This window comes from Temnothorax nylanderi, unplaced genomic scaffold (assembly GCF_030848795.1).
Source record: "Temnothorax nylanderi isolate EJ_2023f unplaced genomic scaffold, tnyl_v1.0 TNYL_tig0098_pilon, whole genome shotgun sequence".
In the NCBI taxonomy this organism is placed as follows: domain Eukaryota; kingdom Metazoa; phylum Arthropoda; class Insecta; order Hymenoptera; family Formicidae; genus Temnothorax; species Temnothorax nylanderi.
In genome coordinates, this window is record NW_027249160.1 from 419,680 (window position 1) to 444,396 (window position 24,717).

Here is a 24,717-nt window from a genome sequence, read left to right on the forward strand (position 1 = left end):
GTTGCAACAAAACATCTTCCTAAAATCTATCACCATTTCACAACAAAAGATATTCATATAACAATTCAGAGAGAGATAGAGAGAGAAAAATGTATACATATCATGGTATGTATGTTATCGACTCTTTGTGAACAATGGACACAGCATGTTACCCACTGAAAAGTGGACATGTGGCGTAACCTAGCGTGGCTTAGCAGTTACATCAAAACAGCAGCTGATGAGGGCGCGTTGTTGGCCCGTTGGCCGCCTTCAGCAGGCTTCTTTCTGATATATCAGCAATTAATTTCAAAACATTCCAAAACAAAGTCATACAAACAACAGTGTGTAGTGTGTACTTTGATACTTAAGTGGCGTAACAGGACTCAATCATATTACATAAAATTGGTCGAATTGACCAATTCGAAAGAAGGCAAGAACCAGAAAAGAAGATAGTGTTCAGGAAGAGAGAAATTGGAGGTAGAGAAAGTGTATTTGAGTTAATTAAGAAGAAAAATTGGTTTTAATTGAACATAAAATACAACTTTATTAAGAAAATACGAAGGATAATCTAGAAGACTAAAAGTTACTTACAGTAGATTGGATACAATAAGATGAGCGCTATATAACCTAACTTAACCTAACAGAAGGTTGAAGATGCACTTAAAAAAACAAATAACAGAAAATGGAACAAAGAATCAAGTAACAGGATGCGAAGGATGAGAATGTAAAGATAGCCTGGAATATAATATTCGTGTGTTTGTTGTTTATCGTATTAAAAAGCTAAACATTTTTCTTAATAATTACAACTATATATTAATAACAGTTTTCCTGTGAAAATTTTTATCAAGTATTCGCTTATTACTATAAACACGACAAAATGGGAGGTGGAGATTTGGTAAGTCGATCTGTTATAATTTATTAAGATTAAAAAACTATACAAAGTTAAGTGTGGAACTTGCCGTATTTTTTAAATAACATATATATGTATATAACTTGACAGAATTTGAAGAAGTCATGGCATCCATCAACTATGAAGAATAAGGAGAAAGTAAAGAAGGCGGAGCAGCAAAACTATCAAGAGAATAAAAGGATAGCTGAGTTGCAGAAGGAGATTGAAATGGAGAAAGACCTGGAGGACATAAAAAAGTATGCTATTGAACAAGGAGTGATAGAGAAAAAGGATGATAAGAAATTAGACTGGATGTATAAAGGACCAAACCAAATGGTCAACAGAGAAGAATACTTGTTAGGAAGACCAGTTGACAAGGCTTTTGAGCAAATGCAACGGGCAGAAAAAGATACAGAGATGAATAGGATGCCAAAGAATCATGTTGAATATGGTAAATAAATATTTTATATATATACACCTGGTAATTCAGAACACCCGTGCCAACCGTTTTTTCTCAAAAACGTGAAAACTAGCACGAAAACATGGGCTGTCGAAAACCGTTCGATTCAGTTTTCTCAACTGTTGACACCGATATAGCTCACAATATCAACAGTCAGAAACATTACGGTGTTTATAGTTAGAAAAACTACTGTGAAAACATTTCGTGCACTTGTAAATTATTGTAGGTATTTACACATTCGAACGTTTTTCTCGAAACCTGTAAGAGATGATTGAATTAAGTTTTAGTAAAAAATTATTTTTTAAAGCTCTATACAACGGTACCCCACTCGACCCATGTTCCTATTTGAAATTTCAAAACTGATCAGTCACCTACTTTCGGTTTGTCCTGAAGAATAAAATCATCACCAATAATTACTTTGGGTGCTCATTAGTAATGAGAAATTTTTTCCTAACTTGTTACATTAAAAAAAAAACGACTGGCACGGTTGCTCTGAATCATCCGGTATGTACAGAGTGTTGAAAAAAGATTGTATCAAATTTTAGAAATATGTAGTACTCGTGAAAACAAACCGAAAAGTCTTAATAAGCATTACTACAAAAATCATTTATTTCTGAGTTATACCGAGTACCACCTTTTTTCAATACCCTGTTTATGTAGATATGGATGCATGAGTAATTATATACACTTTATATATTTATATCATATGAAAGTATGTAATATATATTTTGTATATTTTTTATATGATATTAGAATGCATTCCACCTTCGTTGCGATTTTTCTCTGGCAACGAACAAGTGGATCTGGCTAGAAAAATACAAGAGGATCCTCTATACACCATAAAGAAGAAAGAAATGGAGACTAGGAATCAGCTTTTGAAAAATCCTGTTAAATTAAAACAACTTAAGGAATTAGTAAGTGGATGTTGATATATTTACTTTCTTGTATTTTGTTTATGTTGAATACTCACACTTATGTAATTTACGTATATAATTTTATAGCTGGAGCAACAATCGAGCAAGAATAAAAGTCGAAAGAAGAAAAAGAAATTAAAGCATAAAGATAGTAGCGAGGATGAGGCTAAATTGGATATTTTGTTAGCCATTAAATTTAAACAATTGAAAGACAACATTAGTGAAAAGGACTTGCTGAAATCAATGAAAAAAATTAAGCGTAAACAAACAAAGAAGTCAAGAAAGCATTATGATTCTGATAGCAAAACGGACAGCAGCAGTGACGACACTTCTGTTAAAAAAGAGCGACGCAAACGACGAAAAAAGCGAAAGAGAAGTACAAGTGATAGTGACGACAGTACTGATAGTAGCAAAAGCATCACTAAACATGAGAAGGAAGATAATAAAAAGGAACATGATAGGAAATATTCGAGAAACGACACAAAAATAGATAATAGTAAAAAACAAGACAGAAAAAGAAAATTGAGTGAAGATAGAAACCAGAAGTATGAGAGAAGCAAAAAGCGAAGAGAAGAATATGATACGAGCAGTAAACGGCAACGATATGACAGTAATAGACAAGATGGTTCAAGAAATAAATACGATGATAGAAAAAGATACTCAGTGGAGAAACAAAACGATACAATGGTGAGTGAGAAAGTTTTTAATTTCTAATGATGCAGGTTTTTTATAAATGAGCTAAATAATAAATAGTTTCGCCTTGTATCAATTTTACACTTTTAAGAGGAAAAGATATGAGTTTTTAATGTATAATTGGTGGAAGATAAAAATATCTTGTTTATGTTAGAATTTAGAATACAAAAAATTAAATTAAAATTTCGATCTCACAGATATCTAATGGCAAAAGAATATCGGCCGTTAAATCTATCTCTAATACTGATCATATTAAATTTAAGGATAGAAACGAAGAAAAATATAGGTCAAAAGCAAGATCAAGTCTTACCGAGGAGGAAAAGGAACAACGGCGAAAAGAGATGATGGCAAACGCAGCGTGGCGTGATAAAGAAAGAGAGAAGAATGTAAAAACATACCGCGAGCAAGAGAAGAAAGAAGATCAGAATAATGCATCGTACAATAAGGATTTCATCAGGTATGTTATTAGACATATTTCGCATTCAAATATACATTTTTTTGTATATATTTTTTCATGAAATAGACTAAAATTAAAACTGGATGTTTGTTGTAGAAAACAATTGATCGTCGCAACAGAAGTGGGTACCATTGCATCTAGAATTAAAGCTAATATTAACAACATACAACGTTCCGGACGAGCTATGGATACAAATTTTGCTAAAAGATGATTTTTATGTCCGATTACAAACTTTGTACAATTATAGTACTGCAATTTTCATATGAAAGTTATACATAAATGTAAAAATATCTTGAAATATATTATTATTATTTGTGGGAGTAGAATTACTTTGTATTAAATCTTCGCCGGATTATTATATCGTCGCTTTATATAAACATATACTGTAATGTATACATAAAGAAATATATTGCACGCAGCTATATACAATACTTTCTTGCTAACATTAAATGATCTTTCAAGTTTAGTGTCGATGATAATCGACTTATACCGTTATGTAATTTTACACATTTCTCGATGCGATTCAATGACATCACTGGGATCAACGATGGTCGCCACGCAGCCGCCGGTAAGAACGTTGTTGACTATGGCCCTAGCAAGATATCCCGTAGTCATCGAATAATGCGCGGAGAAGAATAACGATTTGTCATCAACATTCGATAAATTGTGGTCCTGTGAACATACAACAAATATATAGAAAAGACAAATTAACATTTACAATGTCATGTACACGTGTATTACCTTGCAGTACATGATAAAACTATCTTCCACGAGTTGATTGAGATCCAACTGTTTCTGGAAACTTAATTCTGGATTTCGAAGCAGAATAGTCGACATAATACTCAAGAGCTGTAATCATATAATTGGAATGAGCTATTAAGTATTTCCCTTTATAAAGTGTAAATACTGCAACAACTAGATTCTCACATTTCTAAATCTTACTTTTATATTTTCCATTTCTTGCGCCTATCTTTTGCTTTTTGCTTCACATTTTTCAATATACAATAATTATTTTGTAATCTTTCATGAATTTTTCAATATTTTAAAAAAATTATTTCCTAAATATTATCTCAATTTTTTATGCATTCTTGTAGTATTCTCTATAATTTTAATCATAAATGTATACATGTGTGTATATTTAATATGACGTTGTTTCTGTTCAAGTTTATTGCGCTCTATTTTATGTACATTTAACATGTTTCGAGTATATAAATGGAAAGAAACAGAAAAGGAGACATAACAAAAATCGATCGCTTACTTCGACTATGATTTGACGATATTCCGGTAGCTGTATGTTATGCAATAATGATTCCACAAGCAGGGCAAATGTGAGCTCAGACCGAGTCATGATGGACAATGTGGTTTGCTGAGGAAGTTCCTGTCCGTTCACTACAATACCGCCAGGACAACGCATCAAGACTTCCCATACTTGATTGTAGAAATGTGCCGGCACTCTACACAAACAACCTTCGATTTTTCGGCGACCGAGCACCGTCAGGCTATTGGCAATAGATAGATATAATCAATAAACATCTATCGAACAGTTGTAATGGATAATTTTATTAATTATTCGACATACTTTTCCTCATGAGCCCATTCCTTTACTGTCAATACTTTAATAAGAATCTGTCGAACTTCATAAGGACTATAATTCTCAATCGGTTTATCATCTTTCACAAACATCTGCAAGTAAAGCTTCATCGCCTCCAAGACCCACCTAGATATTTGAACAACAGTTAAATATTTTCGTGTAGCAACGATTAAAAAGTGTTATTGAAAAGTAATGTACCCGATGCGTATTTTCAATATGCCTTTGAACATCTCTGGATTAGTACCGATAAGTCGACCGCAATACAACAGAATTTCTTGTTGGAGCACAGCCTGCACTGTGTTGTGCGGCTGTATCGTGGAATACATTACCGACTGTATTTCCGCCGGCGTCATGGGTTTGTCGAATACAGTTTCTTTCTGCCCAATCACTCCCACCGCGATCTGATACCATTAACAATATACTTCAAGAGTTAAAAAATCGAATTTAGAGATTATACGTATGTAATACCTGTTTTCCTTTAACTAGCACACCCGTGATAAAAGGGCTGATGCTGTCTACTGTGTGATTCAACAGACTGCTACAATAACGTACGGCCATCCAGAATCTTAAGGATCCAGCTTGTTGATATAGTGATCTCAAATAATCACGAACTGAAAAATGATAAAAAATACGCGGTAGGACACAAAAAGTGGGCACAATCGTGAAGATCATCATTTTCACGATTTTTTAAATGAGAGATGGTCGAATAAGGGAAGAAGAAAGAGATAAAATACCTGTCACTCCATTAATTTCGTAATTAATTCCTTCTCGTTTTATCAGAATGCCATATAATTGACACTTGGCATACAAGCCGACGCTATTGCGAAGTTCGTTTAATATGTTGCCAAGAGATTCATTTAACATAGACTGAAAAATAGATTACCGGTTGCCGGTTACGGACGTTTTCGTTCGATTAGGAATTTAAGTGTAGTGTCTTTATGATTTCGTACAGAATAGTCCTTGACGCTTTCGGAGTAAGCGATGGCCTTTGGGACGTCCGTGAGACTCTGATAGCCAATATAATCATGCTGCAATTGTCTAAACTGGGTCAAGTCCAGATTTGTTTCCATAGTATTTACGAAGTCCAAGTGCTCTGTGTATAATTAACATAAATTTTACTATTAATACCATATACAATGCGCGAAAGAATAGTCCAATCTTACAAAAAAAACCTCCACGTAAATGTCTCTCTTCCGAGTTTGATGAATTCTTAATATGTTGTATTCTAAATCCAAATAAGGCACATATACTTAAAACCATTCAACTTTTATTTAAAAAAATTTCTTTCTATTCTTATAGTTTCAGCGATATTTGCTAAAAAAAATAAATAAATAAAAATGTTTTATTACCTAAACATGTAATTAAACATGTATAAAAAAGTAAGTGTTCTTTATCTAATCTAAAATACAACATTTTAAAAGTTCATCAAAATCGAAGGAGGATACTTACGTGAGATTCCTTTTTAGAAGAAACAATTCAATAAATATCAACTTTTACTTCTTTTTATTAATCAGAAGATATAAATGTTATTAATTATGGAATAGTTATATTCCATATATATTTTATTACTATAAAAAAATATCAACAAATATTAAAATCATTATTTGAAAGATTACGCTAAACTCTAATGCAAAACTTGCTAACATTAAAACCGAACTAGTTTTTCATGAACTACCTGCTTTATGCAAAGATTAATTTTATATAAAATATTACCGATACAAGAAGATGAAATCAGATTTTGCAGCCGGCCAATGCGTACTTTCGTCTTATCACAGTAGCCTTTCTTCAACATCGCAAAGAGGTCTAACATCTTTTTAAATTGCGGATCTCTAAACAAATTTTTGTCAAGATAAGCCAACTTTCGTGACTCATTCATAAATGTGCAAACTTACCGCATGTGTTCCTCCCGTATCAAAAGACATACGGTGGGTCGACCAGAAAGACGCCAATACTTGCCTACGAATTGCAATTCCGTTTTGATATCGTCGATCAGCAGAGCCATGTCTCTGTATAAATAAAACTCGGACACTTCGAAGATCAATGGGTAACAGAGCACTGTCATACCACAGACTCTATATATCTGCACATGCAAAAGAATTCGTATATCAATGTTATTTTACATATCATATGATAAAATATATCATTAAATACAAGCACAAGCGCTTATTTCACTTTTTTTCAGGAAAAAAATATAAAATTACACATACCTTGCTTGTACCTAAAGAGCCTATTGGCCGTGCGGGTCGCCCTTGGAGATTCAACTTCTTGTTCACGCCTAGTTTTTGATAAACCTTTACTAACTGGGTGGACGACAGAATCTGAACAGGCTCAACTTCGTGCGGCGTTTGCGTCTGAATACCATATGTCGCCATCATGGCTTGCAATCGCATAGATTCCGCGATCAGAACTATCTGTACTACTAGGTCGGTATGAGTGCCCTGGTATACAAAAATACAGCAGTGTTCATAAATCACATGTAGTAGGAAAATATTTCTGGAGTCATATAAAAAAAAAAATAAACAGTCATATTTTTTAATATTAACTAGCGTGTATGTAACTTTATAAAGTTGTGACAAGCTTAAGATATGAGATAAATAACAAACTGCAAACAAAAAACATTTGTTAGATACTTTTCTACAATATCACATGCTGAGTTATAATAATTTATAATACATCAAAAGATAGAAAACCATGCATAGAAAGAAATGCATGTTACATTATACTGTATTATCATATCAGCATTATCAGAGCAGGCACATATACTTTAAATTACTTACAATAGTGGGCTTTGCCTGTGTAGAACATAACAAAAAAATTATAAACTTTCGATCTCTAGTTATGAAAATTAATAATCATAAAACAATTAAATATCTTTCAAAATCATTGAGTCAGTACACACAATTTGTTTTAAAAAGTTATATAATGCGTTACTTAATTTCAGAAGGAAGGCGTATAGAATTAAAGAGATAAATTTCTATTTTTGGAATTTGGTATGACTCAACTCAATGAGATTTTGGACGATAATTGATTACTACATGTATGAATTTAAGATATAGAAATTATATATTTGAGATATATATCTTCTTCTCTTTTACCTGGAAAGCCGAATATCTTCCTGCTCGCCTCGGACGATTATATGATGGAAGGTATCGACGAATCGGATCTAATTCGTTGATATGTAAAAGACCAGCGGTGAGTAGCTGTGCAATTACAAACATAGCTTGATTCCATAGGTATATCGGTGTAGCTTCTTGATCCGCAGCCTTAGTACCTCTCCCTTCCTCGCTGGGTAGCCGATAAGCGCCGCACGGCTCGTTCCTTTCAGTTTCCAAATTTTCCATGGGTACATAATAACACATAGGGATCACCGGATCTATATCATGCAGAATAAATCTTATTTATGTCGATTCGCAATTATATACAATTATCGAAGATGATTTACAAGATACTGCCTGCATTACAGGTATTGTTTGGATAAAGTTAAAGATGACATTAGTTGCTTTCCATTTACATCAAAACTCAGATAATTCTCACTTGTGATGTCATTCTGTCTTTATTATTCATTAATTGCCAAAAAGGATAGAACGATGTCACAAGTGAGAATTATCTGAGTTTTGATGTAAATGGAAAGCACCTATTATTTATCAATACCTCCATTCAAATCCTTGTAGACTCTCGCTTTCAATAAATTTTGATATTCTTCCACTTGTTCCGTCAAACTCTTGAATACACCATCTATTATCATGAAGATATAAAATAATGGCCATTCACACTCGATGTTGTCGAAATCCTGTTGAAGTAAAACATCAATTACACTTTATAAAAATTTGTAAGTCAGTTTCTCTGCGACAAATGCTGTAAATTTTAGAACCTTGATCTCTCCAGATTTGTAATATCGTCGCTGTTTGTCTTCCAGTACGGTTCTATAACCGTCTCTTCCGAATCGTTTAAAACCATAATTGCCTTTTAGTCTGCGGACTATATTCGCTTTTGTTTCGTTGTACAATACTTCTTCGTGAGTTGCAAAAGCAGGGAAAGATATTGTTGGCAACAGAGCCGCGTCTACACTCTATAAATTACGTGTCTTTGTAAAAATTGGTATGAGCATTTTACGCAAATGAGATTGCTTACTTTTGAACTGGACTCTCTTGGAAGCATTGTCTCGAAAATACTACGGTTACGATTATGAGCATCAATATCGACGTATATTACAGACCAAGATGCACCTTTCTCACCGAATAAGTTACAGCCATTAATCGCCTCCAACGCGCTCTTCGCAATTCCAATGGAACTGGCGTGAATCTCGGGCGTTCCATCGTTATATCGACTTCCACGTTCCCACATACCATAATCCGGTGTACGGTATGCTCTCTCGACATAATATACCAGATTTTGTACAAAGGCCACTTCGTCTTGTATATATATAATTTGTAGCCCAGAGGAAATCATTTGCACTAAGAATATCAAATAAAGAGATACGACGTCGATCTACATTGAACAAAGATATTCACAATATTTTAGATATTTACAATATTTTTAATTGTTATAATAATCATGAAGACATCATATAAACTAATAATACGTTATTATATCTTAATATACATACATATTTCCTGTATTCACAAATTTACTAGTGTCTCGCAGAAATACATATATATGTAACAATTATTATTAAATGTTCACCTGCAAGTGATGATACTCAGCATCCTGGTAGACCTCATCGCCGGTGTCCAAATGGAACTTGCAGTGTAACGCAAAACGGTCACATTGATTTTTCTTAAAAAGCTCTATTCTGGAAGATTGCTTTATCCAACATTCCAAAATACCCCGCATGCATTTTATCGCGGACTGTCCCAGCTCATACGATTTTCCACGATCGTCATCTATACGTCTATATGCCTGATACAGGCTCCATATAGCGGCAGCGCAGTATATACTTTCGCGGACGCTGCCAACCTTCCGATCGCTCGAAATCTGCGGGAATAAGCCAGTTATGCAGCTCTGATAGCGCAGTAATTGTCTCTTGACGATTCCATAGTATATGTCCAATTGCTTGACCGTGTCCTCGTAGTTAGATATTTTGAGAAACATATCGGCGTCTATATCTATCGCGCTGCCTTGTCGTACATTCCTGATCTGCGTGATTCTGCAATAGGTAAGATTGATAAACCTCATTAAAAATTACTTGCATCAATGCCTTATTTCTCGCAATATGACAGTGACAGACCTCTTTGCACTTGGCGGTGTCATCAATGAACTAGCCATTTTATTCAAAATACCAGCAAGCTATTTTTGGTTTAATACACCTGTGGAAAAGCTCCTATATGTATGATGTATTTCGAAATATTATACTGACAGTACGGCCTTGTGCACAACAGAGCACATATTAGAAAAAAGAATAAATATTAACTATTAGAAATATATAAATATAGGAACATTCCTGTAATAAATATTAAATATTAGGAAATATAAATGTAGAAATATTCCTACATTTATATTTTATTCTTTTCCATTGTGCGTTACGTTTAATTATTACTTCTAATCCCGATTCCTAATATTTAATATTTATTCGTATTCCTAGTATATGCTCTATTGTGCATATATGTTACATATGTTGTAAATTTTCAGTATAACTGTCAGGACATTTCAGAAAGCACCTAATTATTAACAATTATATGCATTCTACATTGGCGTAACATTATACTAAACTAAAGTAATTAAAATATTATATTTTATAATTAACATTCACTTGAACAAACAACTAATTCTCCTATATTCTTCTTGAGTGTTTGACATTGGTTTGATGTCATTGGGTATTGGGTCATGGGTAAAGCCCTAGATAAATAGAGCCGTATCAGAGAGAAGAATTTCTCTCTGCTCTGGTACAGACGGTACAGACGGCGTCATTTAATGCCTCAATATTGGATGCGTTTCGGAAACACACTCTTCGTCTCTTTCTAACTGTCACCCTTAAGAAAGAGACGGAAGGAGTGAGTTTCCGAAACGCATCCAATTGAAGATCTCCAATGGGAATGCTCAGTCTATTACATAATTACGTTTTTGTGCAATTCACCTGACGGCTGACCTGACGGCCTGACGGGACACGTGTCCACAGTGTCCACAGTCCACACTCCACGTGAATTGTGACAACGATAATCTTCCCGATTTTGGTCGATCAGCAGTGAACTGCTGTGCTGTGATCAGTTTTACTCAAACAGTTATGCCAGATTTAGTCTATTATGATGAAGTAGAAATCGAAGATTTCGAATATGACGAAGATGAGGAGGTTTACTATTATCCCTGTCCATGTGGTGATCAGTTCGAAATATCTCTTGCCGAGTTGGCCGCCGGCGAAGTAGAGGTTACGTGTCCTTCTTGTTCTCTCGTGATTAAAGTAATTTATGATAAGGAGCTCTTTCGCGCTAAGCAAGAAGAGCTCGAGAAGAAAAGCGACAAGAAAGAATTAGCAGCTCAAAAAGTTTAAGGTAAATGAAATTATTCCGTAAATTTTCCGAGATAGATAGGTTAGGATTGTATCAGGAAAATCCAAAATAAACAAAAGTTGTGAGACACGAATAAACCTATGATCTATTGGTCGCCCTAAAAGTCATAGAGATAATTATCTATTCACATATTTATGTTTGCGTCCTTGCTTTCTCCTTCTCCTACAGTTTTTGATCTCTGCACTCGTTTAACAGAATAATCCTAGATATAACTGTCACTTTCTTCGTATTATTTTGAAGATACAATTATGTCACGTAATTATATATCAAATTTTATTTTTATCCTAATCTGGCTATTGTAATTTTATATAACTTTTGATTATTTTTATTTTATTTATCTTTCTTACTTTTTTATCTCTGAACAGAATTGCAATTTTGAACCAAAACTTAAGTTTGTTTGTAAAGCTATTTAGACAAATTGATCCAATTCGTATATGTTGTTGCACAATTTTCTTTTTTTATGTTGCATAGTCCTAATATTTTGAATACTTTATTAACACTTTTAAAATCAATTAATGATTTATGTTATATCAGGTCAGAAAGTGCTAGCAAGAAAAATGGCAGGACGTGGTAGAGGAAAGTCCACCATGTCCTTTTCCATGGAGCAATTGGGCATCTCTAAAGGAGAGACGTTACCAGCGCTAGTTGTACAACCATCTCTACATTATCCTCAATTGGATCACAAGCCTCTACCTATTCAGCTAACCACCGAGATGAGTTACCTAGTAGAGTTGAAAAGGGATTTCACGGAGTATATGCGAGAGTCGCCGAACAACGTGCAAGCCTCTGTATTAAATGAAGATGTTGAACGATTTTGTGAAGATTTTGACGAGGCCGTCACAGAATGCGATAAGTCGAAATACGAGGCATACCACGATTGGAATAGAATGCCAATGCAATTAAAACTGTCGAGAAAACGAAAATCCCGCCAGCAGAGTGTGGGATGCAAGAAAAAGAAAAAGGATGTGGATATTGTGAAAAAGCTGACAGAATTGGAGGAAAAAGAAAGCGTACAGCAACCCGCGGAAGAAGAGAATAAAGAGGAAGGGAATGAAGAGGAGAACGGTGAAGGAAAGGAGATGGCAGAGCACATAAAGGACGAGGAGGAAATAGATGAGATGGACGATGGGACTGATTACGCAAATGAATACTTCGAGAATGGCGACAATTACTATAGCGAAGACGATAACGATGATGACCAATTTTTTGACACATAAAAGTTTGCATTATGTCTCAGAAAATTTTTTTATATCTTGATCTCAGAAATGTCAATCTGTTTTCGGGACTCTTAATACTGACAAGCTACCTCGAATTCGATTTTACTGAATCATGTAAAATCTTTATTATTTGTAATCAACTGTTGCTTGGTAATTTTGTATAGTATTGTTGGTTGGAGAAAAGCAGATTAATGCGCGAACTCGGCAAAAATTGTGTGACTTATTAAATATAATACATATTGAATAAGTATAATATTGGTTATTGTTTTTATTTCTTGTTTCTCCTGTTTGCGCGTTAGAACAGATTCTCCATCGCATTGGTTTCAAGTGTCAAATAACGATGAGACGCTAACACGTTTATTGGGTTTGGCTTTTCTTCACTATCTTTTTCATTATTGATGAGGAAGGGAAGGACTCGTCCTAACATACGGATATAATTCGAAGTAAGAGGCACGCAGCATGACGATTAAAATAGTCTGGAAATCACAGGAAGCGTCGGCGTGTTTTTTTATTATGAGTATCTCACAATTTCTAATATATTATATATTTATACATGTAATATATAGCCATAATCTGCAGTTGTAATAAATGACCCTTTTTTATGATGCAAATGGTTAGTATAAACGCAATATTTCTTGGGATGAATAACTGGGGAGATCGAAGAGAGAGGGGAAGGGAGCAAAAGGATGAAGGAATGGTGTGTAGTGGCAATACGCACTGTATTGTTTATAGTACTCGTTATGCATATCTTATTAAGTTTCGATACGAGATTTATCTTTCCCGTTTATGTACATATATATATATTTTTTTCCTTCGTTTTCAGAATGAATCGTTGTTCGCGAATTATGCGCTTCAAAGATACGTGCGTTATAAGGATGAAATGAAAGTTAAATTACGGAGAGAAAAACTCTCCTGAGCTTCCAGTCGCTGGACCATTCGTCGTCCTTCAAAATCGAGTCCATGATCAGAGAATCTTGTCTTCGGATTATTGAAAGGCCCGAATCCTTTGCGATACACAATTTTGACAGGGGACGAAAAGTTTCTCTTTCGCTATACGCGATAAAATGATTGCACATAAGTTTAGAGCATCATGATTTGGCAAGCATTGATAAATCGGATGAGCAATTTTCTTCGTTGCAATTTTTCCTGTCGAAATTTCGGAACTCTGTTCGACTGAGCCAAGTTGTTCTAAGTTGCAAAGTCTAACAAAGCGCCTGAATATTATCACAAACGATTCAAATTTTATCACCTACAATGAACCGTATATCTTGCACGTGGAAAATTTATGTGTGCAAAAAATAAGTATTATATTTGTTAATATTCGTTAGTTAATTAATGATTCAACTATAGAAAATGCAAATGTTTAAAAATATCTGGAATTATAATAAATTGTAATATGAAAATTTATGATACATTTTATGGTGCTCAATATTCTCCTCTCTCTCTCTAACAATAGTATAATATCACAAACTTCCATGTCATAAAAAGTGGAGCGTCTGCGACAATCAGCTGATGGCAACAGGTATCCCACATAAGCGTCTGACACGTTGAGATCGTTGAGTCGCGCCGCCCTGCTTGCTTGAACCCAATCCGTGATAAGCGGATTATTTTTTTTTTCATAATTCAAAAACTAAGCTTTGAGTAAAGTTTTGGAAAAGGAAAAGTAATCTCAGAATTAAGTCAGGAATACGATATTTTAAGGACAAAGATTTGTTCTGAATCACCTTGTATTGATTATAGGCAGAGCAGAAAATCAGTTGACTTGGTGATCATGCACTCAGCGAACAATGCCTGAAAGACGTTGGAAATACTTCGACAATTAATTATGTAACTGAGTATTGAGATTATGTAGTTGATTATGTATTTGAAATATATTTTCATTTGAATTCTTCAGATTTCTCATTCGCACAATCCTACGATATGTCATTTTCCATCTATAACATCTATCAGCAAAATCGATTTTTTTTTCGGAAATGACGTTAGGTTCTTCGGAACATCTTGTTTTTTCTTGAGACTTCCTCTTTAACACTTTCGCGCAATTAGAAGACGGTATGCAATTCGTATCCAGCACTCTAATACCGTTGTGATGAAAAGCTGTCTTGCTAATAAAAATTCATATTTTCAATAACGATTATTCATTTTCCTTCTACGTACTTTCGTCAACGGAAAAGAGAATATAGCGAGAACATAGAATATATTTTATGGACTGTGTATAGTCCGTTCCAACAGCCTTTTCACGGCTTTCCTTATCTAAATAATAGAAAAGTCAAGATATGTAAAGCAATATGGGAAGAACAATGGTCACAAAAGGAGCAAAATGAGGGAGTTATATCTCTCTATTTTTTTTACCTAACTATATTTCTAATCTTTATTTCTGACATTGAGTCTTTGACTTCCACACACAGGACTTCACATTCGTCTGGATTATAAATTTCTAGAACTTTATTTAACAGCTTCATTGGACAAAAAAGTTTTTTATTGATATATTGGACTAACGCATTCTCACCTCCAAACGAAGAATAAATTTATAAACATCTTTTTTAACTATCAACTTTTAATTCGTTGCTTTTTCTGTTTGCGATTTAACGTTTAAATATCTCGATTTTTATACGCGCGACGATGTTGTTTCTGATCTATGTCGCGGCCTTTATCGGCCTAGGCTTATATTGGTTTGTTTATTTTAAATTTAAAATTTTTTAATTTATGTTTTCTGTTTTTGTATATATTATGTAACTTCCGTTTAATTGTTAGCTTTTTTATTCTTTACTTTTTGCTTTTATTTCTCATTTTATATAATTAATTTTATTTTTGTGCTGAAGAAGACTTATTATTAGTACAGTCAAAACGTTTACATTGTTTTCTTAAGTATCGAAAAATAAATTATAGATCGCTTCAATTATAACTCCCTATTTGCTCATATTATGGCTATTGAGTATTGACTTTTCCATATTGCTTTCCTTATCTACATTTTCATCACGATAATCAAGTGTGCTTAAATTAGAATACGAAAAACCGTGTGTTCGGAAACGAGAATAATATACATTCATAGCATACGTAATTAGCTAACTAATGAGCGCATGAGTCTCTCATGCTCCGTTGGCAACTTCCAGACACAGAAGGTATCTTATCGTTTGTAAATCTAGAAAACGATATCTCGCAGTTTGATATTTTAATTTTAAGAGGGACTTACAAATAAATTTATCGAATTGATTGGAATGGCTCAATATTAATGAAGGTGTTATAACGATGAGGACGTTAGATACGACGGATGTGATATATTCGTCTTCGCTTTTGGTCGTTTTGGACAAGTGGAAAATGTTCGTTTCTTAGATCGAATCGCAATCTAATAGCGAATTCGGGCGCTTGCACTAGTGCACACTGAGTGCGCACTATAAGGCTTGTTCTTAATCAATTGATATATTTACAGATCATCTTAAATACTTCTTAGTCTATAAAATGATTTGTATAGCATCCATATAGATATTACAGATTGTTTTTTTGGCTAAAAAGTTTTTAAATGTGTATTTAAGCAACTTTAAATATAAGAATAGATTATAAACAAGCCTTAGTGCGCACCAGTGTGCACCAGTGCAAGCGCCCGAAGTCGCTATAACTCATGCGATGTAACGTTCTGAAAATCACAGAACAGGTCAGCTTCTCGGGTACTCGGGCGGGCAGTGTAAGCTTGCTTACTTCTGAAATACTTCGTCAACGTTTGATAAAAAAAACGTCGGTTACAAACCGCATATAGATGGTTTCAATAGCTTTACTTATGTCGAATCACCACTGCGAAATGAAAAGCAGAAACACCTGCCTCATTTGAATCGAAAAAATGCTGGAGCCGTCTGTTTTACCGGCATTTTGTTGTCGGCACGTAGCGTCGTTAATATTTGACAGAATTAAAAATCCTTCTCCAGAATTGCAGTACATACATTAATGATTCAGGGGAACTCCGATTTTATATAGAAAACGAGAAAAAATTACGGAAGTACAGATTTCCTTATCTACTTTTATCCCAATATGGCGTCTCGAGTAGCGGCGAGCTGTCAGCTCGTCACAAGATGTATTTCATATAAGAGATATACCATTGGTACGAACGCGAAAACAAGTTCCCCTGAATTGCACAACAATAAAAACATCGATAAACCCCTCAAATCAAGATTTGGAAGCGTAATATAAAAGTATAATGTCGATGTGTATCGTGCGTATGTGTGCGTGCAATGTAGCGTGCTATCCTTGTCTATATCTTTGTCTATACAAGGACAGATATAGTCGGTGAGCACTTCTTTATCGACGCTGATCGAGTTCGCCTGCGGCTCCAGCATCCCCTTAAATTAAATATCGCTGTCGTATTTTAAGATGACGATCAGCTCTAGACCGACTTACGAGAAAGAGAAGTCTTAAATAACGTGAAGTAGAACAAGATAAAGTTAATTGAAACAAAATAAAAAATGTATATAGAGTATAATAAAAACATTTATTTTCAATATTTTTGTGATAGTAAATTTATTGGTATTTAGTAGAAGGAATTTGTAGTGATAAAAGGACTTTCTGTCTCTGAATTGATTAACACTTCTTATTGAACAGATCAGCGAGAGCAAAGCTAACGACACAACGTTCAACCCAAATGTCAAGCCGAATGCCAAGTGGGTGTTCGCGATAAAGGGTGCAAAAAAGCAATAATCGCATTGGAATCGCATCGGCATTATCGACAAATGAATTTGGGGTCGCAGCCAGCCCTTTCATCATCACTCGAGTGATATTGTGAAGCGTTCGTGTCTGTGGTATAATAATCGGTGACGATGCTAACTCCTATCAGGGGAAATTGAAAATCCAAATGAAAGAAAACGACATTTAAAGGACGCCGTGACACATTTAAAAGAGTTGTTCCAATCTTTTAATCTTTTCTTTGGATATACCTCAGACGTCCTTTAGATGTCTCTTGTGCAATTTTAAAAGGGAAAAGTCGTCGACATTTTGTTCATATAAGTAGCGGGAGAATTGTCTCGAGTTTCACGAATCGGAATCGCGCGACTTATTCTAAGTATCGTGCTTTTTTTATTTTTTTTTCTTCAATTCAATATTTCGCTAACAATTCTTTCAATGTTGAATAAGAATACTTAATTCCTGCGTTATAATTCGCGACATCGAAAGCCGAAAGGCAAAGGTACAAAAAAGATCACACTCTCACTCAATGAAATGTTTGAGTAATCCATCGCATTCCTACATGTTAAGTAAAAAATTATTCTCTGAATGAAAAATTAGGCCAATCTTTTACGCAATGGACTTTCAGCGGAAAGCGCTACTGTGCGATTCGTGCAGATGTAATGTGTCCTCATGGTTTTCAGATTTTTTTCATATTCTCCAAATAACTTTGGAATTATTGAGTGAGAAAAATAAAATATTAAATATTAAAAGCAACAAGCGCTGTAAGTATTTTCCATTCGTGGACGTTCATACACATAAAAGAAAAATTTAAATCGCAAAAGAGGGAGATTTTCGACGATGCGTTTCTCTCCATGAAACACAAGATATAAATATAATTGTTGTTGTTTGCAATTAAATGCTAAAACGGACGTAAGAAAATTAAATAAAATTGAAACCGAAACTTTATTCTTTTATATTGCATCGTGATATAAAATCTGGGACTCACTGATCGATTTGAAGCTTCCACAATAGCTAAATCTTTAGATGCGCTGGATGAAACTTGTCCTATCAGCCCGAATCCTTATGTCTTATCGGTCAGGTTCCTCGTTAAGTTGTTTACTCCGGTTTTCATTCGATCCTCTCATATACAGCGACGTCTTGTGTATTATTATTTAGTATCATTATCATTATTATCGTTATATAATATGCTGCTTCACTACGGTTGATTGGCTTTTGGACGTGGAACTGGATGGAGTGTGGTGTATACCATATGCGCGCGTGAAAGAGACAGAGAAAAGCTTTAAAGTTATCTTCTTTCTGTCTCACGGCGTTCTTGAACGAGGACGAGCGAGTGTTCCCTGAATATTTTTCGGTTTATTCATCCGACTGTGAGTGATGAAAATGGAGTAAATTATCTACAGTCAAAACGTCAAAATTCTATGCTTAAACACAAAGAAAATATATTGATATCTCTTCTTTTTCTTCATTTAAATTTATTCATATTTAAAGAGGTCTAAGTTATTTATTTGCATTCTTTGCCAGATATCACACGCTGTTTTTAATAATATAAGCATGTCTGTGATATTTATCGCGAGCCCGAACGAAGAATCAAAGAATTCTCGCTCGTCGTCGATCTCCGGGTCTAGATCTTTTTCGCTGTCGTTATTGTTTTTCTTTTTTTTTTTTCAAAAAGGAACATATGAAAGAATATATATTTATGTAAGAAATCAGACGGAATGTATAGCATGCAGAGCGGATAGGTAGCGTTCATCATTCTTTTTCAGTTTCTCACTTTCATTCTCTCTCGACTTCGATTTGCCATCGATTTAAAAATTTGCGCATTCTCGATGAATTTGATGTTTCGATCAATCGAGTATAGCACCAAATCACACGTCGTTATCATCATTATTATCACTATCGCCATCGTCCGTAACTTTCCCTTCTTCTTTTTCGTTATCATTATCACATATACATAGCAACACACTTTGTGTTAATAAATCTTAATCGTGAAGATGTTCAATGCGCTATGTAACTCTGTGTGAAAAAACACTATGCTTCACTACAGTAATTCATTTCCTTTCGTAAGTGAAGACTAAATTGGGCCGTGAATTTTTTGGAACTACGGTTGTGACTCGCATCTCCCGACCATTTGCGCCGCGATACACAGTAAATAATGAAGCGGAAATTAATCGTTTTCGATTTTCAAAATATTTTTTACTACAACACTATTTGGCGAATTTAATTATCCGATTTTTTTTTACATTACTTGCAATTACTAAGCTTGTGATTGTTTTTATTTTAACTTTCTGGGAATTCATATATTTGCTAGGGTAAAATTCTAAACAAAAGTTTTATCTACTTTGCACGTTCATGTTTGATTTCTTGGAATATAATCACTGTGCATTGTACTTTGTCACGAAAAGGTATCGATCCTTTAAATAATTAATCGATGCTGTGTTCTTAAATAAAATTTAGAATTGTTAGAAATAATTTACATGTGGCGTAGAAAAAGTTTTTAAAACCATATTTTGAAAGCGATCAAGAGGAATCATTTATTTTATCTTTCAGCGAGGAAATTAACAATAACAAAGTTGTCCATAAAATCGCGTGCGAAATGATCGAGATGCGGTTTGGAGCAAGCTCTTTCGTAGCGACAATACGCGCGTTAAGAGATCTTCTCTCGATCTTTTCTCGAAAGAAGCTAGTTCACGGTTCTGCCAAGGATTCCACAGAGATGCCTTCAATCTATATTTAATTCTTCGGTAGTCTTTTGCGTAAAAATAAACGAAGGAAATAGTTGACTTCCAAAAATTTCAAAACCAATATACATAATAAAATAGATAAAAAATATAAAAATAAATATAGATAACAAAATAAATAAATAATTTAAATATATTACATTAAAATAAATATGCAAAGATTGATTACTTCGATTGTAACCAGATTATCATAGTTACTTTACCGTAAAATATTTATGTATAATTATTTCGTCTCACAGACCACTTAACTATATATATAAACAGAATAATATTTAATAATTCGATTTGAGAAATCCTCAGAGATGCCGAACTTTGTTTACAACCCGCGAGTGCGATAATATCCCATAATTGTATACATAGATGTATACATACCAATAATTGTATATTCCGTATATAGACTTATATAAAACGCACGAAGCGGTTATTCGAAAGCTACTCGTTCCCGATTTTATTTATTTATAGCGACAAGCCGTTTCTGTACCTGTCGGCTCGATACTTGGCTTCGAGTTTTATCAATGGAAAAAGAATTCGGACTTAACTATGTGGATCCCGCGTGTTACGGGGGATCATTTTAATATCCTATATAACGTTAATGTTTTTCATGTAAATGTATATTCGTTTAGATACCGTCTCTATGTCAATGAGTGAGCGTGCGTCTATGTGTTTGTGTGTATGCGTGTGTCATGTGTACAATGAATAAAAGAACATTTACACAACTCAATTTTGTTGGTATAATTTTGCACGAAGAAAAAACATGTTGCTACAACGTGTTTGATTTCATATTTTAATACAAATAAAAACAATTTCAATAGAAACACTTTGCGATATAGAATATTTTTTCTGCTTCGTATAAAATTATTCCAAGATAGGACATAAATATTTTTCTTATCCATTGTATGTAACTCATACAATTCTGTTTTGTTTATATTTTTTATAATCTATGAGACCTTGCGATAAGATCACTAATCAGTCGAAGGATGAAAATAAGACACAAATGTATTTTCTGTGTGTATACGAGTGTACATGTCTGTGTATAGCGTGTGTTATAGATGTAATTGTCTATTTATTTGTATATGCAAGCACGTGTAAGTGTTAGATGATTACGTTCCTCGAGTCATTCCTCGAAGTTTGAAACGAGACCGACGCGCAACCTGCACGCACCGTCGTCGTATAAGCTTCTCACGTCAATCCTTCACCCTGACGTATCCTTATCTAGAATTACTTTTCTCTTTTCGTTTTTACTAATGATGCGACGATCGCGAATTCACGACGCTGTCCTACAGTCTGTCTTTTGAGGAGAAAGAAGCTTTGTTAATAATCGGTAATTTAACTCGAGCTTCCGCGCCTTTTCGTGTTTCCGTCTCCATATCTTAGAATCTGACCTTGCTCAATTTAAAAAATTTAGATGATCGTCATTTTAATCGTTTTGACTGTATGCTTCCCAGACAGCACGTATGTCCAAAATCGGGACATAAGACGTCTTAAAGATGTCTTAAAGATGTTTTTAAGACGTTTTTGGACACGGTGCTGTCTGGGTTGTCACATAGTAGTCCTTAATAAACAAGTAAATAGATTACAGATTGCAATTTTAACGTTCATTTTAATGTTAAAATTATTCGTTCTTTTTTCTGTCTTTCAAAGATCTCTTCTCTTGTTCGTACTGATAATTGTTTTTTCAGACATTTCGATTTGTAATCAGTATACACGATATTCTTTCAACCCCTGCAAGTCTTGAATATTTTCAGAATTGGCAATATATTCTGACATAAAGAAAAATTTAATTCTCGAAAATTTTGAATGATCAAAGTGGCGTTCAGTCGAGAAAATTCACCATATCGAGGACATCATATCTTGCTTCTTTTTCCCCCTTTCGCTCTCACGTACAACATATATTTTTCTGAGCAGCTACAAGCTACGAAAGCACGTGGACAGACCAATCGACGATAGGACATAGCAGAATGGGACAATAACCTTCTCCCGGAAAGGGCCGTCCTGCCCTGTCGAGACAAGAAACTGTTCGTAATTCTTCGTCAAAGCGTCCTCTTCCTCTTTCTTTCGAAGAGCACTGCTTCTAATTCTCCGCGCCGTTGCCTTTTCCCCAGAACTTGTCGAAGCGGTTTCGCGCTTTCTCCAAGACGTCGCTCGCTGATGAACGTTGCGCTGAGCCCGGTATCACTGCCGGTGCCTCCAGAACGTGGTAACCACTCGCGGTGCTACCTCCGGTGCTACCTCCTATGCCAGCGCCAGCGGTACCGCCGACGCTGCCACTGCCGCCGCCACCTTGAGACGACGACTCGGCCTCGAATACGCGGTAACTCTGCTGCTGCGGCGCGGGCGACGTCGATGACGTTGTCGTCACCGGCGCCGTCGTGATCGCCACCGGTGTGCCACCCTCCCTTTTCCTTTCCATCTCGAACGTCGGATCTTCCAAGCGTCTCAGGTTCGCGCCCGGCACCGACTTTGTCGACAATTCCGGGCTCTGTCGCTCTTTCGTCTCCTCGACGTCAGTGACCTCCTACAATTGAACGTGAGAAGAATTATCGCAAATTACAACGTCTCTTATAAGGCTTAGCAATCGTCGTTTTACGTATGCATACTGTATTAATGTAATATAAATTAGATTATCAAATTAAGGAAAGCGCCATTAAACAGTCCAACAGGAGTGGATCTTGGATGCCTAATAATATTATTCGCGTGAATTTTACGTGCAATTTTTCGTCTTAGCAAATCACGCGCTGTTACTTTCAAACTTAAAACGCAGTCTAAATCAAAGTTAGAAAAGCACAATCACATAATTAAATTGATATCAATTTAAATCACATAGGTATTAAAATGTATAATAGTAATACAGGAAATATAGAATTTGTTGCGAAAAATTACATTCCCATCCAGGATTATTAAGGTAAAATCATTTTTTAAAAATCAATAAAAAGATTCGGAATATTTCGTGTTTTATTTTGACATAAAATATATTTTGCGATAAAATATGAAATGTCTCGTGTAAAATATTCATCTTTTGATGACCTTATCTTAATATTTTCATGCTTATGATAATAAAATATCGAAAGAAAACATGTATCTACATTTAAAAGAAAGTATGCCATTTGTGTTGTGTGTGTAAGGAGGAAAGGAAGGAGGAGCGAGGAGGAAAGAACATATCCAAAGATATATAGTTTCTGACCTTTTCATCCTTCGTGGGTACGTCCTGCACGTTCGTGGGCAGCGGACTATCCCTCTCCGAGTCCAGGTCCTTGTGTCCATTTATGCCGCTAAAACTACCGAGCGAGACGCTCTCGCTCTCGGGTGACTTGTAGCCGGAGTGCTGGGAATGCTGCGACTTGTGCTGAGCTGCGAGTTCCGGCGGTGCTGATTGCGGCGCTGATGGTAACGAGGATGGTGCCCACGTCTTCGCCTCACTATGTGGACGCGTCAGAGGTTCTTCGAAAGAAGCAAATAGAATTTTAATCATGAATAATCATGATAATCACTTGAATATCACCTGTCACGTTAATATACCTATTTTATGCTAAATCATAGGCAACACCATTATTTTATACATAGTATTTTTGGTGAAAGGTGACCTCATCGATTTCAATGATAATATACATATATATTTTAGCTAATAAAATAGAGCACCACGTATATCAAGGTCGTTGAAATCAGTAAGGTTGCCACTAATATGCAGTTCTACCGTATTTTTTTTCCAAATATGCTTTTTATACGACACTTTATAGATTTACGACGTATGAAAAATAAACTTTTCAGGGGTACAAGTAATTTCCTCGAACTGAACAAGTTACAATTTTGTGGTTTTACCGTGCTTTTACCTTCTCGGACATTTTGCGTAACGGTAAAGGTCTTGCCGGTGTCGAGGGGTACGGTCCAGTTCACGGGTTCCGGCGAGCGCATGATCATCTGCTCCGGCGATTTGACCCTCGTCGGCTCCGGCGGGCTCTTTACCACCGGTTCGTCGTCCAACCAGGGACTTCCTTGGGTGACAGGCGCTGGCGCCACCGCCTTTGTCGTTTGCGACGGTGGTGTCGAGGCGACACTTGAATCCCCGCCGGTGACATCCCCGTTTACTTGGGGTTCCGCCGTCACTAGAACGTGTGGAACGAACCGCTTTATCGTCGACGTAGATGATCGTTCTAACTTCCCACCCCGCCCCGTGTTCCCCGAAGCTTGCACTCGATGATGAGTCGAACTATCGCTATTGATTCGTATAATACGCGCCCTACCCTTGATAATCCTATTTATTTATTATCAAATAATATGCGGACATCAATAATGTTTGAGATTTCGATTATTGCAGTGCGATTTAGTTCGAGATTTGCAGTTTAATTTGAAAATTTCCATAACTTGAGAAAGTGTTAAATTTAAAAGGTCACAATGTCGGGCGCGAATTGTATCTCATCATCGTCGCAGCGGCAAAGTTGCAGTTGTATTTGTTCTTGTTGACTGAATTCAACGTATTTGGAATGTTTATTTCTATGTGTGAGTTACAAAAGTGCGGAGTGCTGTATACGGAATTAGACTGGACGATGTCACTAACGTAACTTCGGTACATCCGAAGCAAAGCGTTGGCGAATATCAATTACGGATAACGAG

At 35.3% G+C, this 24,717-nt stretch overlaps 4 protein-coding genes across 23 annotated transcripts in view; 2 read left to right on the forward strand and 2 right to left on the reverse strand.

The window, feature by feature from the left end:
• The first annotated feature begins 224 nt into the window (after nt 1-224).
• On the forward strand, nt 225-3,718 carry LOC139775440 (uncharacterized). Its single transcript, XM_071711443.1, has 6 exons — nt 225-874; nt 980-1,319; nt 2,082-2,242; nt 2,330-2,929; nt 3,199-3,392; nt 3,489-3,718. Exons 1-6 carry the CDS (start codon nt 857-859, stop codon nt 3,601-3,603), a joined length of 1,428 nt encoding a protein of 475 aa, XP_071567544.1. The 5' UTR covers nt 225-856; the 3' UTR covers nt 3,604-3,718.
• Nucleotides 3,378-10,845, reverse strand: LOC139775435 (probable phosphorylase b kinase regulatory subunit beta). Of its 5 annotated transcripts, none has more exons than XM_071711409.1 (19): nt 10,733-10,842; nt 10,211-10,289; nt 9,667-10,129; nt 9,115-9,471; nt 8,855-9,052; nt 8,635-8,773; nt 8,079-8,356; nt 7,761-7,775; nt 7,191-7,421; nt 6,876-7,063; nt 6,697-6,812; nt 5,934-6,076; nt 5,718-5,850; nt 5,452-5,594; nt 5,182-5,384; nt 4,972-5,109; nt 4,651-4,891; nt 4,134-4,241; nt 3,378-4,064 (listed from the first exon to the last, which is right to left on the reverse strand). In XM_071711409.1, exons 2-19 carry the CDS (start codon nt 10,246-10,248, stop codon nt 3,885-3,887), a joined length of 3,312 nt encoding a protein of 1,103 aa, XP_071567510.1. In that variant the 5' UTR covers nt 10,249-10,289; nt 10,733-10,842; the 3' UTR covers nt 3,378-3,884. The 5 variants fall into 5 exon arrangements, 4 of the variants coding, with proteins under 4 accessions (XP_071567510.1, XP_071567511.1, XP_071567512.1 ...); XM_071711410.1 differs by having other exon boundaries at nt 10,743-10,788; XM_071711411.1 differs by lacking the exon at nt 10,733-10,842 and adding an exon at nt 10,593-10,709.
• A 483-nt stretch (nt 10,846-11,328) lies between these two features.
• Nucleotides 11,329-14,589, forward strand: Polr3g (RNA polymerase III subunit G). 3 transcript variants are annotated; one of them, XR_011718828.1, is made up of 3 exons: nt 11,564-11,741; nt 12,021-13,400; nt 13,527-14,589. XR_011718828.1 is itself a non-coding variant. In XM_071711445.1 (2 exons), exon 2 carries the CDS (start codon nt 12,044-12,046, stop codon nt 12,701-12,703), a length of 660 nt encoding a protein of 219 aa, XP_071567546.1. In that variant the 5' UTR covers nt 11,329-11,468; nt 12,021-12,043; the 3' UTR covers nt 12,704-14,589. The 3 variants fall into 3 exon arrangements, 2 of the variants coding, with proteins under 2 accessions (XP_071567546.1, XP_071567545.1); XM_071711445.1 differs by lacking the exon at nt 11,564-11,741 and adding an exon at nt 11,329-11,468 and having other exon boundaries at nt 12,021-14,589; XM_071711444.1 differs by having other exon boundaries at nt 12,021-14,589.
• Nucleotides 14,590-17,161: 2,572 nt separating this feature from the next.
• Nucleotides 17,162-24,717, reverse strand: part of LOC139775437 (uncharacterized) — a 110,535-nt gene continuing 102,979 nt past the window's right edge. For all 14 annotated transcript variants that reach the window (XM_071711414.1, XM_071711418.1, XM_071711415.1 and 11 more), the window contains 3 exons: nt 23,937-24,209; nt 23,291-23,547; nt 17,162-22,624 (listed from right to left, as the gene is read on the reverse strand). In XM_071711414.1, the coding sequence (XP_071567515.1) occupies nt 22,181-22,624; nt 23,291-23,547; nt 23,937-24,209 (974 nt within the window). In that variant the 3' untranslated portion in view covers nt 17,162-22,180. The remainder of the gene's footprint in view (nt 22,625-23,290; nt 23,548-23,936; nt 24,210-24,717) is intronic.

What these genes read in the sequence shown, in the direction of transcription:
- LOC139775435 (XM_071711409.1), bottom strand. Translation starts at nt 10,248, where the DNA reads ATGGCTAGTTCATTGATGACACCGCCAAGTGCAAAGAG. An exon ending in CAAGAGAGTCCAGTTCAAAA is followed by an intron (nt 9,053 to 9,114) that starts GTAAGCAATCTC and finishes CGTAATTTATAG; the next exon opens with AGTGTAGACGCGGCTCTGTT. An exon ending in AAAGCGTCAAGGACTATTCT is followed by an intron (nt 5,851 to 5,933) that starts GTACGAAATCAT and finishes TCTATTTTTCAG; the next exon opens with TCTATGTTAAATGAATCTCT.
- LOC139775440 (XM_071711443.1), top strand. An exon ending in AAAGAATCATGTTGAATATG is followed by an intron (nt 1,320 to 2,081) that starts GTAAATAAATAT and finishes ATATGATATTAG; the next exon opens with AATGCATTCCACCTTCGTTG. An exon ending in TAAAACAACTTAAGGAATTA is followed by an intron (nt 2,243 to 2,329) that starts GTAAGTGGATGT and finishes ATAATTTTATAG; the next exon opens with CTGGAGCAACAATCGAGCAA.